Consider the following 19,496-nt stretch of genomic DNA (forward strand, 5'->3'; position numbering starts at 1 on the left):
CATTTCCTGAGAATGACTCATCATTTCACTTGTCAGCCCATCTACAATATATGAAAAAACCGAATCGGAATCACCAAAAGCCGCCTAACCAGAGGGACAAGGAAGCTGTGATAAAAAGGCCGAACTTTTGCCTAAATACATGGAGTTATCAACATTTTTCAAAGTGGCGTCTATCTTAGGACTGGCTGGTTTTTTCTTTTTCTCACCCTATCCTTGATCAAAATACACCCGTGCAGTCCTTACAACTGAAGAGGAAATATGCATGAGGATACTCAATTGGGAAGAAAGGGCTTCAAAGTCTTTAAATAAAAATGAAAACTGTCCCAACGATTGATATGGAAATATTCTGTCGGACCGTACGCTATAATCATCAATGTGGTTTTTCCTTCTTTTTGTTCCATACTTGAACAAAATAACCTTTGCAGACCTCGCGAACAAGGAGAAATTGTGCAGAAGAAACGGGCTTCAAAGTCCCAACAATAGGTATGGAAATGTTTTGTCGCGCCAAGTATCTATTTGGCTGCATACACACAAACACAGTTATTTGAGGAGCTTTGTTCTCTTTGATAAACCTGACCTCTTCTTCTTGGACAATAGTAAAGAATACTTTTGGTGGCCAGTGTTATCGTTCATGAGTGTAAAAAAGCGACCAGTAAACTGACCGTGATTCACGCAATGATGGCAATGAAGAAACCGTGGTAAAAATACTTGTCTTAAAGCCCATGGCACCGAACCAAACTAGATTTCAAATGAATTGGTATGCACGTTTTTAATTAAATGCAAATCTCATCTAACGTGCCAAAACTAATATAATCAGCCTAAAAAACACGAAACATTTATCGAGTGATGGACAAAGAAAAAAATCTTGAATTGAGAACATACATCAATGTGAGCAGGGAATCCAGCTTTATTTCTAGTTCTGTAGAATTCTAATCAAGCAACAAAATGTCAATAGTTGATATTCTTTTGAATCCAGCCCTCGTGGACTGAAACCATTTCGGGCTTGTAAAAATACGTTTGGCGATATCTGGAAATTCTACCAAAAGAATCTTTGTCAATCACTTGAGTTTTACTGAGGGTGAACAACGAATCTGCCATCCGCTTTCAGATATCAGAAAATGTTAATATAATGTTGAATTTTTCAGTCTTTCACTATTTCGGAAAATTAACGGTGAACGAGGATTTTTGTGCCGTGTAACGTATTTGTGATAAAAACTGTGAATACAACAAGTCAACTATGAACAACAACACTTTGTCGGCCTGTTTAGCGGTGACTGACGCATTAACTGGTCTCGCCTTCTCCCCATTTCATGTTTTTTGTTTCTTGCTTTCGCTTACTTCATCAGAAAGAAAGATATTTTTAGCGAGTTTATAATCTCATAATTTTCGGCTATGTCAGAGATAAAACCAGATTCAGAAATAAACTGGGTGTCAGTAATTTCACCGAAGTTCGAAAGCGATCATGCAATATTATACTAAAGAGCAAACGATACAAGGAAAACAAGACCGGCTTTTGATACTATGACTGAGGATTAAATTGTTTACCAAAACAATCCACTTAATCCCACTAATTTTGTTGAACTAGTGTACATTTTCATTACTCATGGTGAATTCAGGATGTATAGTAGATTTACTACAGTGAGAAAGTGATTTTCCCTCACACAGCTCTTTGGGTTTTCTTTTCCCTATTTAATCTTTTCCTCGTCTAACCAAACTTTTATATTTTATGATTCCAACACAATCAACAGCTTCATGCACATGATTAATACAATTAAGAATTTCGAGTCTAATTCATGCGCAAGGAAAAGCCAAGCGGTAGCACATGCACTCTAAACTGCTCCAAGAAGGCGAAGGAAGACTTACCAAAGAGAGCAAGGCACTTAAGAAAATTGTGTTTGTGGTTGGGTTGCTCTTTTTGCCTTCTTCCAGTTAAGTTCTGTGTCTTCGTTTAAATTACAGGCATTTATGATATTTCCCCGTCAACGAACTATTCATGCGAACATGAGCCATATCAAACTCGCTTGTTAATCAAATGATTTACTTCTGGATACAAAAATAAGTGAGCAAGGTCATACATAGAATAAGAACCCAGTTCGTAGATCCAAACATCTAGTGGAAGAGGGAAAAGGGGTGGAGAAAATTAATCGTAAAAACGTCCTTAACGAGGCACTATTATGATGACAAAATATTATGCTTAAATCAGTGATAATCATTTTAGTAATTTTCTGATACTTTTCACGGTCACTTCACTTTAACTGGGATGAGTTTCTGTTTTCAGATTTGCAATTATTATATATTTTACGCTTTTGCCATCAACTCATTACACTAGGGTTATTGATGATAATTATTGTAGGAAAACATACTTTGGGTAAAGAAATTCAAATTGATTACATCCAATCTTCTATTTCCATAAAGCTCGATCGAATGCATTCAAGAAATTGTCATTGGCAAGATGTTTACACATTTAATTTTTGTTTCTTCAATTCTGGGTGAACAATGCGGGCCGATTTTTTCAGTCTTATCTGTTATTTCTCCTTAATCGTAGAAATGTACATGTAAATGTTCAGTTTCTATTTTGCAATTAAATCAAATTATTCGTTAATTTGTCATGATCAGTACCACTGTTATTGTAAAGAATTGTTTGGAATAGATACACTGCGCTTGATGCCTTACTTGCGTAGACCGATTAACTTCCAACTAATTGTTCATTTTCCACACACATATGTTTAATTTCATTTCAACTGGTTAAGCTAATACTTTTCTTGAACATAGATAGCATTTTGTAAGGCCGATCGAAAAACAAAAACAAAAAAACAAAAAACAGAAAAATCGGATTTGGGAGCTCAGAGGCGAGCTTTACGAATTTACAACTAGCTGCACGTCAGCCTCGTAAGAAGTTTCATCAGTGAATGGGGAAATAGTTAACACTTATTCAACGACACTGAGGCGTATAATTGCTTTAGTATGTACCACACATGAACCAAACAATGTGTTTGTTTCTTTCGATAGACCAAAAATGGTTCGAAACGAAACTCAACCTCGCGATTTTGTCTCATCGCCTTCTCGGAGCGGAATAGTACTTGCTACTCAAATCTGATCTAGAAAATCAACACGCGAAAAGTAATGTTCACTTGTGTGGTATCTATGTGATTCACATAAATCTGGCTGTTTTCGAAAGGATGAAATGAGATATAATTTCAGGGATTTTAGATGATTTCCTTTCGAAACAATGCGTTACCAACGTTCTTCGCTTCGGTTTGCATGATTTTCCACTTGAGTTTTCCACGAAAATAAATTACAGTATTTCCCAATTGTGCTATCAGTGGTAGTCCCCTTTGAAGCAACAAAATACAAGTTTGGTTAGACTAGTAAAAAAGTTTTAATAGGAAAAATAAACCAACATGAGTTTGAATCGGTGAACATGGAGAAGGTTTGCTCCGACTCTCACAATTAGGCAACTTTAAGCCAGCAAAGCAAGCTATTGATATTAAGCGAGATTAATTGGGTGAAGCTTAATGGATACATTGTATGTCACTATTTGACCAGATCTGCTTATCACTAAGGTCATCAATAAAAGGGCTAATAATACTCAGAATCTCTTAACGCTGGCTTTTTTAAACTGAATCCTGCGATGAGTTAAGTGCTTTGACTGATCAACCCTACTTTCGTGTGCATGTGTGCACACTTGAATTATTCTCGCGCATAAATTACAATAGTTTATATTTACATAATCAATAATTTGGTTTATATTATTGAGAGTTTCAGAATGTTTGCTTGGTGCAACTAGAGAAAATGTTAAATGGAAATAATCGAGAAAGGTCTACGAATAGGAAGAGATTAAGATAGTTCGCACGAGTACTGGCAATTTCCTTCACTCGTTGGGGCTAATGTAGGCTGATATAGCGAGCTGAGGATTTACTGAAGTGTGATGCATAATTGTTTTGGATAACAAGTGATCCTTTTGCCGCTACTTTGGCCACCGGAGAAAGCTTTAGCTGAGGAGAGAAAGCCTCTCCGATCAACTTAAGTGCTTGTACTCATGAATTGTGATTCAGCTCAGCTTTCATGTCTGGGCAACATCATTATTGAACAGACTGAGTTAACATTTTTATTTGGCTTAAGCCGCTCTTATGAAAGTGATGGAAACAGAGTTTCCTTTTCGAGCGTCAGACTTAGGTTATTCGTGAAATGAGATTATAGTTGTTTTCCCTATTTCGAAGAGAGGTCTGCTTCTCACAACAGTATCCATGGTATCATTATCACAGGTCAATCCAGACCGTATGACGAGACTCACTTTTACCATGGGCATGAGAGTGCACAGCCCCACGATGTTATGCAGCAATACACCAATAACTTGTTTTCGAGGGCACAATTGGCGTGGAAGTACTTTAGGAAACTTGTGGAGTGTATGACATAACCACTAGAAGCCAATCCCAACCATACAATAATACTTTCATTTCAGACAAGCATTATGATGGTCATCACCAGAATGTTAAGAAGATATTTGCTGAGTTTCAATTGGAAAGATGCACCTGTCTCAGTTGGAAGAAGAGCCGGCCAATCAAGCTTTTTTTATAGTTATTGCGATAACTTTGATCAAGGTTCCAGGGACCGAAACGATTTTGAACTTGTTAAAAAAGAAATATTTGACAATATCTGGAAAGTCAAATTAAAAACTGAACTTGATTAATTTTAGATTAAGATTTATCTTTTGGCGGATCTTGAGGAGAATCCATCTGATAAGGCGGAGTTTAGTGTTTCATATTCCGCTTTGTTCTGTTTTATTGTTGTGCACATGTGGACTGGGAAGTCATTCCCACGAGATACTTATAAATCAACAGCTAAATAAGGGTTCAGATCTCGCCCTGAATTTATCTTTCTCCGATTTCATGGGAGGATAAACGTCTGGAAGAAACAGTTGTTTCAAGAGACCTAGTTCATTTTGATTGAGCTTCCAATTTGACATGGCAAATTTCTCCTTGGCTAGTTTTACGAACGCTTCGAACATCACCGATAGAGAAGCAGATGTCCTACGAGCTGCTGGCTCCACAGTCATAATCATCATCAACACCATCACTTTTCCCGTCACAGTTCTGCTGAATCTGCTGGTGATAAAAGCTGTGAAAACAACGCCTCGGCTCCAAACCAACAGCAACATCTTGCTGGCCTGTTTAGCGGTGACTGACGCCTTAACTGGTCTCCTTTGCCAGCCATTGTTTATCCTGTGGAGAATATTCCTATTATTCGGTCTCAGTAACAGTGACACGGTTGAACATTTCTGTTTCAAATCTCTAACTGTAATATTAACAGCTTCATTCTTTCATCTGATGTTGGTTACGTCCGAGAGACTCATAGCCATCAAATTTACGATGCAATACTCAAGCATTGTCACTTATAATAACATGAAGATAGCAGTGCTATCAGTTTGGATCTTTGCTTTCATCAATGGGATTTTAAGAATAACTTTCCTCACAGTAGCCCGTTTTTTTACTGGCCTTATCACTATTTCATGTACTCTTTTTCTTACTTTCACTTATTTCATCATCTATCGAGAGACACTTCGGCACCAAAAAATGATAAAAGCTCAGCAACTTCCCCATGATGTGGTAGAAAGGTTTGTCAAAGAGAACAAGGCTCTTAGGACAACTGTGGTTATAGTTGTTGCTGCAGTTGTTTGCCTTCTGCCAGTTTGTTTTTGTCTTATCGTAACAGCTACAGGCCTATATGAGATTTGCCCCATCGACACACGATGGAGGTTAACATATTCCATATTAAACTCGCTTCTTAATCCACTGATTTACTGCTGTAGACAAAAAGAAATGAGAGAAGTCATCTTTGGACTAAGAACCCGGATCGTGCCTGTAGATATCCAGTGAAGGAGGAAAATTTAAAAGAAAGGGTAACAACTAGATAACTACACATTTAAAATTGTTCCTACATCTTTTCCAGCTACTGAATAAACAAGAATCCTTAGTCATTGCTTTTCATGTCAGTTATGTATTTACGGTGGCCTAAAATTTCTTCTGATAATAATTTTTAATGCAACCTTTCGATTTTTGTCACATTAAACTGAAACGCTTTCTTTCTGTTTTATGGCTCTAGATAAGAACTTCGGGTAATTTTCTAATTATTTTCTAAACGTGAGGCCAAGTAATAAGAAATACCCTGGGTCTAACATGTTTCCAGTGGCTTTTTCAGAAAAACTCCACATCAGAGTGCATGTGTTTCCATTTGCCTTTCTCTCGTGCATGAATTACAGTAATTCTTAATTATGTAGTTCATGATAAGTTTGTTGATTTTGTTGGAAATAAGTTTAGTTGGACTTAAAAAAGCGTAAATAGGGCAAAAAACCCAAAAGAGTTGTGTGAGAAAATGACCTTTTCACCGCATTCAAAGTAAAATAATGAATTCACCATGAATAAGGAGAAAGTTCACTAAATTAGATTTGTAAGTGAGTGAATATTAAATAATAAGTAGGTGATAGTAGTCTTATTGATACACGGTTCCGTTATATTAAATTAGCGTGAGTTAACGATTTTATGGTAAATTTTGTGAGCTTTTATGAAAGTACGCTCTGACAGTAATTGTTTTCATTTAATTGTGAAATAAAAACCGAATTTCTAGTATGAAAAATGAAACCACCTCTTATTTAGATATTCCAAGTGTTATCAATCGTAAGACAAAACTCCAACAAGCTTCGTAAACGGGGTTAACAACAATTTCTCGATTCAAAATTTGTTTCCATCATTTTCAAAAATTAACAATGCATCGATTTTCTGTGTCTTCGCTTTCAACAAAACACTAAAACTGAGACCGACAACAAACTATATGGTATTTTCGGTGGTAGTTCAAAAACGAACCTAAAACGGTGAGCTTTAAACTTACAGTGATTTATACATAGATAGTAGTAAAAAAAATTGGGATGCAAATTCTTGTCTTTAAGCCCCGGGCGTCAAACAAAAATAGATGTAAAATAATATGTATTTATTGACTGAGTGGCAGGGCTGGAAATATTTGGCTCGAGGTTATGACCTGCGTACGGAGAGTAGTGAAAACCGTACTTCGAATTCGTGACCAAGAGCCAAATATTTTCCCATTCGGCCCGACCAAATTCAGTCGATGAGAATTTTATTAAATGACCACTTCGAACACATGTGCACTCAGGACAATCACTAAAAAAACGAATCTAATGTAAAAACGTTTCGTTTATTTTTTCGAGTCAGAACAAGAAACTCACCATTCAGTGAAAAACGCGAATTTTTTTACTCTTTTATTTTTCCTTTAAGTCTTTTTCAGCAAAGCCATGCGAGTGCACGGCTGACGGCTTTTTCAAGACGGGCTGACCCAAAGCCGTCCGGCCTTTCACCCGTCTGCTTTCATTTTGGTTTGTTTTTGGGATTGCGCACCAGGGCCGTAAAGGCCTCCCCAGGATTCTCACAAGGAATTCTGTGAGCACGACGTGTTTCACAAGGTCCAGAGAAGCTCAGTTTGAAAACATTAATTTCTTTTTTAAAACTTAATTTAACCTTGTAAAATATAAATCGCTTATATTATCGCTTCGCGCAGTTAATAAGCCCAGCACCGAATCTTTGTGAATCCTTCAGCAACAGATTTCCGGCTCCATGTCTCCTGATCGACGCGGTCGCTGTTCGTCACTCTATACAAATCGGCATGTTTTGAAAATATTGAGATGGCACAATTAGTATATCATTTCTTTTAAATTATTATTCTATTAAATGGGTCGGTTATTTGAAAAGAGCTTAGCCATTGTTCAAAAAAACCGCGTACTAACTTGGTTTGATTTTGGCAAATCTTAGCATATAAATATTGCTAATTATGAAGAAAATAAAGATGGTATAAAACGCAGACTAGAAAATCATTTAGCTGCCCAAAATAATGCATTTACAAACAGGTTAATTGACGACAGTCAAAGGCATTTATTACACTTAAAACTTGGCAAATAGTCTGTCAGTTAATAAAAAAAAGGATATTAGATATATAATTATTTTGTAAACTCCGTCAGATCTGAAAAAAAAAAAAAAAAGATGACGTTCCCGTGGTGAGCAGGAATCGAACCCCGCACCGCCGATTTAGAGAGCGCAAACGCTACCAATGTATTACACGGGCTAACAAACTTAACAATATAGATTTAATAATGCCACGGAGACTAGCATAACAGACAAACACGGCGAGAACACACTTAACCCTCAACGAAGTAGTAATTTGCTATGCATCATACAGGTTCGCTCTTATTATTTTTAAAAGGTTTCGCTTGCTACCTTCAAAAGTTCATGCACGATTTCATATGCAGAGGGCTTTGCTCGTTTGGCCCGTGTTTTGGAAGCTGTTATAAGAAAATGCGAAATTCGAAAATGAAGAAAAAAACTCAAACATAGTTTTAAATGATGGACAACAAGTCGAGATATTCCTTTATTTTTAGCGATTTAGCCACCGAAGTTGGCTCGTTGGCTCGGTAAGTTGCACCGGATATTGAGTATCGTATCGGCTGGGCGTATCGGTGAGCTAAAAAGTCTTTCAGAGTAGGACGTACTTCAATGTACAAATCGAAAGCAACTTTAACTTTAAGAGACGTGTCATAAAATTGGCAAGGTCACCGTATGATATCGTGCAAAGTTGCTAGCAAGATCTTAACACGTTCCTTTGTTTCTACCGAGCGAAGCAAGACAATGGCTGCGAAGTAAATAAGGGAAATAACTAACACGCAGCTAGCGTGTTAAAAGCTGGTAGTTCTTTTGTTTTAGCCTGCAGCGTGCCGTGTGCGCGCGTTCACCTTATTCCCTGAAATCCCTTGGAGGGTCACGTATGATAAATTGAAGCATGCCATGTTTCTTTCAATGAAAATCTAATCTAACAAACGAAAACTTATCAGCTTTAAAAACACGGATTTTTTATCAAGCGATGGATGGCGAAAACTGAGATTCCTGAATCAGGTGATCGCACCAACTTTACGATCTTAAGCTAAAACATTTAGTAATCGTTCTCGCTGGTTGGTAAAATTGCCAATAACTAGACTCTGAATCTAGCTTTATTCTTGACGTGGCCGAAAATCTAATTTAATTTAACTAATTTACTCTTCTTTACGTTACCGAACTTTCAAGAATAGTCCTTATTACAACTGAGACAGTTGATATGTACACCCAATGTCAAACTAAATAGCTGAGCGTATGACACAATGAACTTGCATTGTGTTGTACTGTATTTTTCGTGTTGCTTTCATTTTAACCTGAGTAAGCTGACCTACATTTGAGAGAATTGTGAAATATTTAAGACGAGTGAAGGCAAGTCAAATTTAGTTTCCCTTGGTTTGTTAGAAGTTCAGTTGCCGCAGATTTATACTATCCGGAAATTATTGACGGACTTCTGCGCTCCTGTGGCCAATTGAGTATTTTAGCTTCCCCCAGATGATTATTCGGTCAATCACAATTGTTGCCAAAGCAAAGTGAAACATTACACCATAAACCATGAAGCAATGGTAACAATTGCATTGGGTGAATATCGACTGCGAACGGCCATCTCCAATATTTAGGAAAGTGAGCATTATCAGCATAGTGAGCAAAGTACCAACCGACATCAATGACAAACATCCCTGGGATAACTTATTCGATTTTTTCTCTTGCTATTGTACCTTGAATATACCGCGAAGGTCATCGCTTTTAACAGGTGAAGGCCAAATTAACTTACGGGAATCTACCTCCAGTTTTACTTAACACGTTTCCTTTGCAAGTGTTTTCCGCTTTAGCTTCAGCATGTAGGTATTGAACCCAAGCGATGTGTTCAGGATACGACTGTTGGACCTTAGCGGGTTTTCTTTGAATCTGAAAAAATATCTTAATACGCTGTTTGAAGCATAACCACGATAAACTATAATATATGAAGTGTGCTATTCGAAAAGAAATTATTTCGTTTTCGCTTGATCTAATCGTAAACCGAATGGGGCGCGCGACAATTTGAAATGGACGATGTTTGTTTGAGTGAATTAATCGCACATCAAATCTAACCGCACAAATAAAACTTCTGAACGATCTCAATCCGAAGGGGTTGGTCTTCAAAGCCGTGTGGGGATTTTTCGATATTCGCATTGGTTACTTTGCAGTTCGACCGCCAGTAGCCTACAGAGGCGTCCTGCAGAGTCTCGGAAGACTCAGAAAAAACACTTTACGGGTAGCTTTGAAACAGTTACCAGTGACAGGCCTTTAGTCCTGCTAAACGGTAATTTTGATTTCAACTCTTTTCATTTTTAACTGAAAGCGGCTTAGGCACGCCGCTGCAAAACTTAATAGTTGCTGATCGAGTGCGAGGAGCGAAGATTGCCCAAACCACGAGCCTGTATCCGTTTCGGTGAGATTCTTACGCCTTTCTGCGTCGAATATCTTTAGATCTTGTGTTGACAGCCAGACTTCTTGTTTAGTTTCACCTATGAACTCTTCTCCTTTTTATGTTTCTCTATTCAAATTCTAGTTTTAAACGCAGATAGCAAAGATCTTCACTTGCAGCCGAAATAAGGAGACGTTAAGACGATTGGAATTTATGGATCAGGATGTTTTGCCGCAAAAGGAAACCCATCGGTAGTCATAAATATTGACATGTTATAAATGGCTATTCACACTTTGCCGGGTAAAGAATTCTCTTCCAAAATACGTTTTTGTAAATAACTCGTGCGCGTTTTAATATTTTACCAAAAGTTTTCTTGGAAATTATAGTTAAAATGATAATGTTTAGTCCGACATGGAAAAAAAATTTTAAAAAAACTGGCCCTCGAAAGTCTACCGTATCCTTCAGTGCTATGATCGATCCGCCCCATGTGTGCAAACTTGACTTTTTCTCGCGCATGAATAACAATAGTTTATATTTACATAATCAATAATATTGTTTATGTTATTGAGTGATACAGAATTTTTGCTTGGTGCAACTAGAGAAAATGTTAAATGGGACGAATAAACGAGAATGGTCTAAGAATAGGAAAAGATTCAGAAGGTCGCACGAATACTGGCAATTTTTTTTTCAGGTTTTGGGTTAATTTAGGCTGGTATATTGAACTGAGAGTTTACCTATGTGTAATGCATTAATCATATGGATAACAATCGATCTTTATATCGCTACTTTGGCTTTTATCGTCCGCTGTGGTCACCGGCGAAAGCAAAATCTGATGAGAGAAAGCCTCTCCGATAAACTTAAGTGTTTGTATTCTTTCTTTAATCAAAGGGATTGTAAAAATGACTATCTTCATAGTATCCCTTTATTTAACAAGCCTTATCACTATTTCAAATATTCTTTTTCTCTTTTTCACTTACTTCACCATCTATAGAGAGACACGTCGGCACCAACAAAGGATGAAAACTCAACAACTTCCCCAAGATGTAGCAGAAAGGTTTGTCAAAGAGAACAAGGCGCTTAAGACAACTGTGTTTATAGTTGGTGCTGCTATTGTTTGCCTTCTGCCAATTTGTTTTTGTTTTATCGTAACAGTTACAGGCGTCTATGGGATTTGCCCCATCAAAGTACGATGGATATTAACATGTACCTTGTTAAACTCGCTTGTTAATCCTCTAATTTACTGCTGGAGACAAAAAGAAATGAGAAAAGTCATTTTTGGACTAAGAAACCAGATCGTGAATGTAGATATCCAGTAAAGGATGGGAATGTAAAGAAAGGATTACAACTTCATAACTACGCGTGTAAAAATTTTTCTTACGTCTTTTCCAGCAACTCCATAATAATAAATGCCAATTAAGCTTTTGATCACGATAGATGATTGTCAGCCGCATGGAAAATTAAAACGTTATTTGAAATAATTATTTTTGATGCTATATTTGTTTGTCAAATTAAAGGAAACGCTTTCTTTCTGTTCAATGTTTCTAAATATTAACTAGGGGTTATTTTCTAACTTTTTTGTTTGTGTTTCGCTAAAGGTAAGCGTAAGCCTAGTATTGAAAAATAAACCTTGGGTCTCACATTTTTCCAGTGGTTGTTTTAGAAAAACTTCACTTTAGCGTTTGTGTGTTTCCACTTACCTTTTTCGTGCACATGAATTACGGTAATTCTTAATTCATGAGGTTATTGATTTTGTTGGAAATAAATTTTGTTGGACTTGAGAAAGCTAAAATATGGAGAAAAACTCAAAAGAGTCGTTTGAAGGAATATCACCTTTTCACCGCACTCAAATTACTATAAATCGTTATATCGCCATGATTAATGAGAAAATAGATAAAATAAGTGATTTTAGTCTAATTGATGTATAGTTCCGTTAACTTAGCATGAGTTAACGAGTTATTGTTAATTTGCGAGCTTCAATGAAAGTACTCTCAAACAAAAATTGTCCTCATCATATAGTAAAACAAACACCAAATTTCCACCATGAAAAATGAAGATACCCCTTAACTAGATATTCCAAAGTGTTATCAATCGTAAAAAAATTCCAACAAACTTCTTAAAACGGGAAAACAAAGTTTTCTTAATGTAAATTTTGCTTGCATCACAAGCATCAATTTTCAAAAAATAACAATGCATTGATTTTCTGTGCTTTCGCTTTCAACAAAACACTGAAACTGAGACCGATATCAAATTAATTGATATTTCTAATGGTAGTCCTAAAACGAACCGAAAACGGTGAGCTTTAAACTCACAGTGATTTATCTATAGATGGTAATAGAAAATTTGCGATGCACATATTTGTCTGTAAACCCTAGGACTATTGTTAATAATATCAAAAAAAAATTGATATGAAATAATATGTAATCATTAACTGAGTGGGAGGGCTGGACGGGATAATATTTGGCTCGAGGTTATGACCTGCGGACCGAGCGCAGCGAGATCCTTGCTTCGTGACTGACAGCCAAGTACTTTCCCATCCGGCCTGACGAAACTCAGTTAATAAGAATTTTGTCAAATGACCACCCCCAAGACAGGAAGAAATAGACGGGCGCATGCACGACAACCAATGAAAAGATTCAACAGTAAAAACGTTTCCTTGGTTTTTTTGAGTCCGGACAAGAAACTCACAATTCAGCGAAAAAACGCGAATTTTTTACTCTTTTAGTTTTTCTTTAAGTTTATGAAACAAAGCCGTATGAGTGCAGGGCTGAACGGCTTTCATGTCCGGCCCTAAACACGTCAGTTTTCACATTGCCTTTCCATGGAATTGCACACCGGAGCCGTAAGGATCATATGTCATGTTGCTTCCAATGCAAATCTAATATATGCTGTACCACTCACTTGCTCGTTAAATCAAAAATCATGTGCAATATGGTTTTCGTAGATAATCACTGATTGGCAAAGCCTACATTTGCGGTATTGTTTCAACGCATTGTTGTTAGTGGGGTGGCCTTCCCATAAGGGGCGGTTTCTTGAGGTCTCTTCGCCTTATAACTGATCTAAATCCATTGAACATAATTCTTTAAAAAGGCAAATAAAAATGATGATAATGATGTTGACTGTTTTCAACACAGTGAATGCAACTTTATGTTTGAATCGCATGAAAGGAAATGTTTAGTTGCTGTTAATTTTTTTCAAGACAATAACTACCTCCTTTTGTCTTCTCAAAGTTATTTCTTGTTGTTTAATTTTTTCCTGAAGCTTTGAGGCCAAGTAATGCGAATAAATGTCTAGGAATTGCATCTTTTCTTTAGCTCGAAAGTCAAGAAGCACAAATAATGCCATACAATGTTTGAGCCTATTGGACAGCTACTACAGCATTAGCTTGGAACCTTTCTAATCGAAAGGCAGTATATAATATTATTATTATTATTATTATTATTATTATTATAGTAAATATATGAATATGAAAGCGAGCTTGTTAGCTCAGTTGGCAGAGCGCTGCACTGGCATCACAGAGGTCATGGGTTCAAATCCAGTTCAGGCCTGATTTTTTTCCAGACACCTAAATTTTCACTACTGCTCAAGTAGTGTTCTTACTACGAAGATCGCTTTCATGATCGTTTCTTAATGCGCAGTTCGTATGAATGATTTTCATATATTTACAGTCATTTATTCATCGTTTCAGAGGTTTATTTGAAACCAGCATAATGACCAGCTCCCAGTTGGCCTATTAGCTCAGTTGTAGAGCGCTGTATCGGTATCATTGAAGTCATTGCGTACAGGCCTGAGTTTATTTCAGGCCCTATTTTCATTGCTGTTCAAGTAATGTACTTACTGCCAAGATCACCTTCATATTAATTTCATAACCCGCAGTTCATATGTATGATTTTCAAATATTAAATCGCATGAAAGAAAGCAACGAAAACGATACATGAATACGACAAGGCCCGTTATCTAACGTATATCGGAAAGCTGAGTAAATTTTCATCATTCTAAAAATCCAAACAATGAAAGATAAGACTTAACTACTAACGTTGCTCTCTTCATGAGGCTAAAAGTTACAATTTTTGAGTATTGAATAGTAAATGTAATCACTGCGCACGGGTCTCTTGAAAGTAACCAGCATCAGATGAACACATGACGCCAATACCATCAGTGCCGTAAGATACGGGAAATGGAAATTTTCAACTTTTTCACTGTTACTGAGACCGAATAGTGGGGAAATCCTCCACAGAATCGAAGATGGCTGGCCAAAGAGACCAGTTAATGTGTCAGACACCGTTAGACAGAACAGTGAGATGTTGCTGTTGGATTTGGAGTCGTGATCTTGTTTTCAAAGCTATATCACCAGTACTTTAAGGAGAACTATTAAGGGACAAGTGGTGGTGTTGATGACGATGGTCATAAAATAACTGACCACCAATAGGACATCTGCTGTGCCACCTTCTTCACTGGTTAAATTTGTAGCCTTTGAAAAACTATCGAGGGAAAAATTTGCCATGTATCATTGGAAACTTAATGCAACTAAACAACCGTTTCTACCAGACGTTTACCATTACATAATACGGAGAAAGTCAGGTTTAATTTTTCATCTCCTGGGAATGACTACAGAGTCCACATATGCACGACAACAATACACTACAAAACTGAATCGGAAACGCTTAAGTTCGCCTAATCAGATAAATTTCTGTCAGTCTCTGCCTATAAATAAATCTTAATCCAAAAGTGACTGAAACCCATTTTTAATCCCATCTTACTTATACTGTGAAATTAATTTTTAAAAGTCCAGAATCGTTTCAGCCCAAGAGAGTCCATTCAATTGAAGTTGTGGCAACAACAAGTAATGTCTTGATTGCCTTTTCACATAACATGCTTTAACTTCAGGAAATTATTTCGCTTTCCATGGCTAGATAAATGTTTCGTGCACGTTTAACTCATTAGTTTTCGTCCGTCAAATAAAATTTTGTATTAAAAAGAGAAAATATCAACTCATGATCCTTTGACATCTATTGTGCTTTGGCGCCATGGGCTCAAAGAAAGTATTTGCATTACTTCTTTTTCATGGTCCGTTAAATCATTCGAAAGTTTGAATTTTACTTCTACAGCACAACGCCTCGCAATTTGACTCATTACACTAAGCCAGGATGCAGGAATTAGAAAGTAAACTGATTAGAATACATGTTGAGCGCAACCGCTCAGAAAATTATGAAAATTATGAAAGTTTTTACTTTTAGGAATAAGGTTGAATTAAATGAATAGCAATAAGATTAAGCAAAAGGATTTCTTCAATACCGTTTTAAAACGAGGAAATAACTTTTACATGCCGCATGGATTTATTGAGTTTGCAAGTGATGTGAGCCAATCACTCGTGTAATTTCATAGGTTCACGATGCATTTTGCGGCAGCTGGAAGCACGGGTTTTTTACAGAAACACCAGAAAAATTTTGATGGGTAAAAAGTCTCGAACGTACGGAACAATTCGATATGTTTTGTGCAAACCACACTTTTACTGAACATCGACTTAAAACGTTCCTTAGGTCGTTGCTTTCACGGTCCTAATTTTCATGCTTACGTAACGGGCCACGTGCACGCTTTTAGCTCTATCTTTTTCCCCTTCGATGATCCGTTTTAATTTCTCCAATTTACAGGCGATAATTTGTACACCAAATTTATGTAATAAAAAAATATAGGTCACCGTGCTCGTTCAAGAGCTGAAGACCATCGTACCTCTTCACCCGGTCCATTGATTGAAAAACAATAATGTTCGCGCGCTTACTCGCCTGATTACTTTTTAGTTTTTATTTCCAGTCCATGATGTGCAGTGAAATATTAAAGAATCACCTTCAAAGTTATTTCCTCGTTTTCGGTCCTCGCGGGAAGCTAGACTGTTTATTGCAATTACTACCCATTATCTTCAACCTGTTTCCTTACAGCGAAGCATCACTCTATCAAAGGAAAAGAGAAATGTAAAATAGATTTCAGAGGTATGTTTCCCATAGGTAACCGATTTAATTTCCATACTTAAGATTAAGGCATTCTCTTTCCTGGATAATACGATGTGTTATCAATTAATCGCAAACCATAACTAAAGAAACTCTTACAGCCTTCGTAAACGGGTGAAACAACATTTTCTTCATGCGTATTTCGTTTGCATCATTTGCCTCATTAGCAATCGTTCAAAAACTATTCATAATTTTCTGAGCGGCTGCGCTAAACATGTGTTTATTTTTTTTTTACCTTATTGCTCTCCTATCTTTGTTTCATTGATTTGAATTACGGAATACTGCGAGGAAAAGTGGGAGGTTTACGCCCAAGGCAAATTGTAAAACCACGGCACGGAAGATCATGGGACCGGTGTCAAATCATTTGATATTTTTAAAGAATCTTTCTTGAGGAACGGTGAGCTTTAAACTCAAATTGATTTACATATCAATGGCCATGAAAAAGCCGCGAAATTGATGTCAAACTAAAGAATTGGTATATGTTTTTCTTTCAATGCAAATCTAATCTAACGAACGAAGACTAATCAGTTCATGAAACACGAACCACTTATCAATCGATCGATAGCGAAAAATAATCCTCAGAAATTAAGTGATTTTTTTTTTCTTCACGTACTTGTCATCACGTTCGGTCGAGCTCTCAAGCGCTGAAACTATTTTTGGCAATACGTGGAAAATCTAATTAAAAAATGACATCAATCACTTTAGGAATAGGGTTTATTAATGGCAGAGCTACAGGAAAATCCTTTTGATTAGGCGGCGTTTAGCGATTCTGATTCAGCTTTTTCCTATATTGTTGCTGGACACATGTCGAATGAAAAGTTATTCCCAGGAGATGCTTAAACCATTCTCTATTAAAGGCGTAAGATTTTCTCTGTCTTTACCTGCCTCCGATTTCATGTCAGAGACAGAACGCCTGCCTAAAAAAGTTGTTCTGAGACACATACTTGTCTCGCATATAGCCTCCAAATCGACATGGTAGACGTTTCCTTGACTAGTTTTACAAACTTTACAAACAAAACTAGCAGAGAAGACGACACAGCAGATGTACCTCCAGTGGCTGGTGCCATAATCATAATCATCATTAACACTATCACTTGTCCCTGCACAGTTCTGCTTAACGTACTTGTGATAAAGGCTGTGAAAACGACGCCTCGACTCCGTACCAACAGCAACATCTTGCTGGCCTGTTTAGCGGTAACTGATGCCTTAACTGGTATCCTTGGCCAGCCATTCTTTGTCCTTTGGAAGATATTCCTATTATTCGGTCTCAGTAACAGTAAAACGTTTGAAAACTGCTACTATGGAACTGTAATCATGTTGCTTATAGCTTCATACCTTCATCTGATGTTGGTTACTTTTGAGAGACTCGTAGCCATTAGATTTACGATGCAATACCCAAACATTATAACTGAGAATAACATGAAGATAGCTGTGTTAGTAGTTTGGATCATTTCTTCTATTTGGGGGATTTTTGAGGCGATGGAATTGGATCTAGCGCTACGTTTTATGTCTGGCTCTGTTACTTCTTCATGTATTATTTTCCTTTGTGTCGCTTATTTCATCATGTATCGTGAAACACGTCGTCACCAAGAGAAGATAAAAACTCAACAACTGCCCCAGGAAGAAGTGGAAAAATTCACCAAAGAAAACAAAGCGCTTAAGACAACTTTATATGTAATTTGTGCTGTTCTTTTTTGCCTCCTTCCACTTTGTTTCTGTCTTATAGTTACAGCTACAGGCCTTTATGCGTCTTGCCCCATCGATCTGTCATTGATGCAAACTTTTACCATGTTTAACTCGCTTGTTAATCCACTGATTTACTGCTGGAGACAAAAAGAAATGAGAAATGTCATTTTTGGAATACGAACCCAGGTCGCGCATATAAACAACCAGTGAAGGAAGGCAATTTAGAAGAGAGTGTCAAAACCTTTAATACTACACATCTAAACTTTGCCAACGATTCATTTGATGTTCGTGTGGTATTAAACTATACTCCATGCTAAAGCCAGACACCTCGGTATAACCTCGGTAGTGGTTATCAAATAAGCTAAAGATCAACTAACTATTTTGCAACAATACATTGCTATTTTTAAGAGGCCTTGTACAGAAACCCTCTACTATAGCGTGCATGTGTTTCCACTTATCCTTTTCTTGTGCATGAATTAAAGTCATGATTCTTATTAATTGTGGGTAAAATCAATGCGTTTGTTAATTTTTATTTGAAAATAATGAAAGGTAACAGGTAAAATAAGGTAAAGAAAACCCAAAAGAGTTGTGCGAAGGTAAATCGCCTTTTTTACCGCATTAAAGTGCTCGTGACACGATATATTTTTTGCGTAAACATTTAGCTTATAATTCCAAACCAATTCCGATGGAAGAAAAATTTCCAAAAACTTAAAAAAATCGGTATTTTCAGGTCCTAAAATGCTCTTATTTTGTCTTAAAAGAGTCCCGTGGACTGGTAACGAATTAGCGGGTGATGTTACGCAACAGGATATCAGTCAGCTCAGGAAAGGGCGCGAACTTTGATACAAATGATGTATTTCTGTTATTAAAATATATAAGAAAAGTACAAATGTAGTCATGTGGAAAAACAAGGAATGTGATTACGTCTCAAGCGCGTGAAATAAACAACAGTAAGGAACTCACCATTCTTCGCTTGCGAAATGTCAACCAAAAGGAATACTGAACAATCGTGTTCGGTGTGAGAACAGGCCCCTTTGATCAGCATTATTTTTAGCTGAATTCATTGGTTATCTTCCCCTGATTTGAATGGTGGTATATGTTCGTAACAGCCCTCTTGGAAGCCGGTACGCAGCATAAGGCCGACGACATTGAAGAGTAAAATCTTCTCGATGTTGACGATCGAAACGCATCCATTTTGGCCATACAGCTACATCCTTTGGAAAGGAGTATATAGAAATCCCCGGTATACCGGTATACGTGTAGTATCTTTGAAGCTGACATCATTTGGCGCCCCGGACATGCAATACGATCGTTCTTTCTTCTAGATTTCTTCTTTCTACACCGTAGTTGCCGACATGTGACTCGATCGTTTTGGCCGCGCGTTTAATGGGGGCGCTTTTTGACCGCCAAATCGTACTTTCAATGCACCAAAAAAATGGTCAAGGAGAACTCGCTAGGTCGGTTATTACTAAT

General features: G+C 37.1%; 2 protein-coding genes across 2 annotated transcripts; both read left to right on the forward strand.

The window, feature by feature from the left end:
* The first annotated feature begins 4,639 nt into the window (after positions 1-4,639).
* On the forward strand, positions 4,640-11,651 carry LOC113679130 (adenosine receptor A2a-like). The gene is made up of 2 exons (XM_089214008.1): positions 4,640-5,614; positions 11,390-11,651. The coding sequence occupies exons 1-2, from the start codon at positions 4,965-4,967 to the stop codon at positions 11,649-11,651; spliced, it is 912 nt and encodes a 303-aa protein (XP_089070134.1). The 5' UTR covers positions 4,640-4,964.
* Positions 11,652-13,941: 2,290 nt separating this feature from the next.
* Positions 13,942-18,351, forward strand: LOC149040980 (adenosine receptor A2a-like). Its single transcript, XM_089214007.1, has one exon. It carries the CDS (start codon positions 17,310-17,312, stop codon positions 18,231-18,233), a length of 924 nt encoding a protein of 307 aa, XP_089070133.1. The 5' UTR covers positions 13,942-17,309; the 3' UTR covers positions 18,234-18,351.
* Positions 18,352-19,496: the final 1,145 nt, after the last annotated feature.

Source organism: Pocillopora damicornis, chromosome 8 (assembly GCF_964200805.1).
Source record: "Pocillopora damicornis chromosome 8, jaPocDami1.2, whole genome shotgun sequence".
Taxonomy (NCBI): Eukaryota; Metazoa; Cnidaria; class Anthozoa; order Scleractinia; family Pocilloporidae; genus Pocillopora; species Pocillopora damicornis.

Bases quoted from the DNA above. Each gene is read 5' to 3' on its own strand.
- LOC149040980 (XM_089214007.1), top strand. From the start codon at position 17,310: ATGGTAGACGTTTCCTTGACTAGTTTTACAAACTTTACAAACAAAACT.
- LOC113679130 (XM_089214008.1), top strand. From the start codon at position 4,965: ATGGCAAATTTCTCCTTGGCTAGTTTTACGAACGCTTCGAACATCACC. The intron at 5,615-11,389 runs GTTTGTCAAAGA...TGTAGCAGAAAG, and splicing joins CCCCATGATGTGGTAGAAAG to GTTTGTCAAAGAGAACAAGG.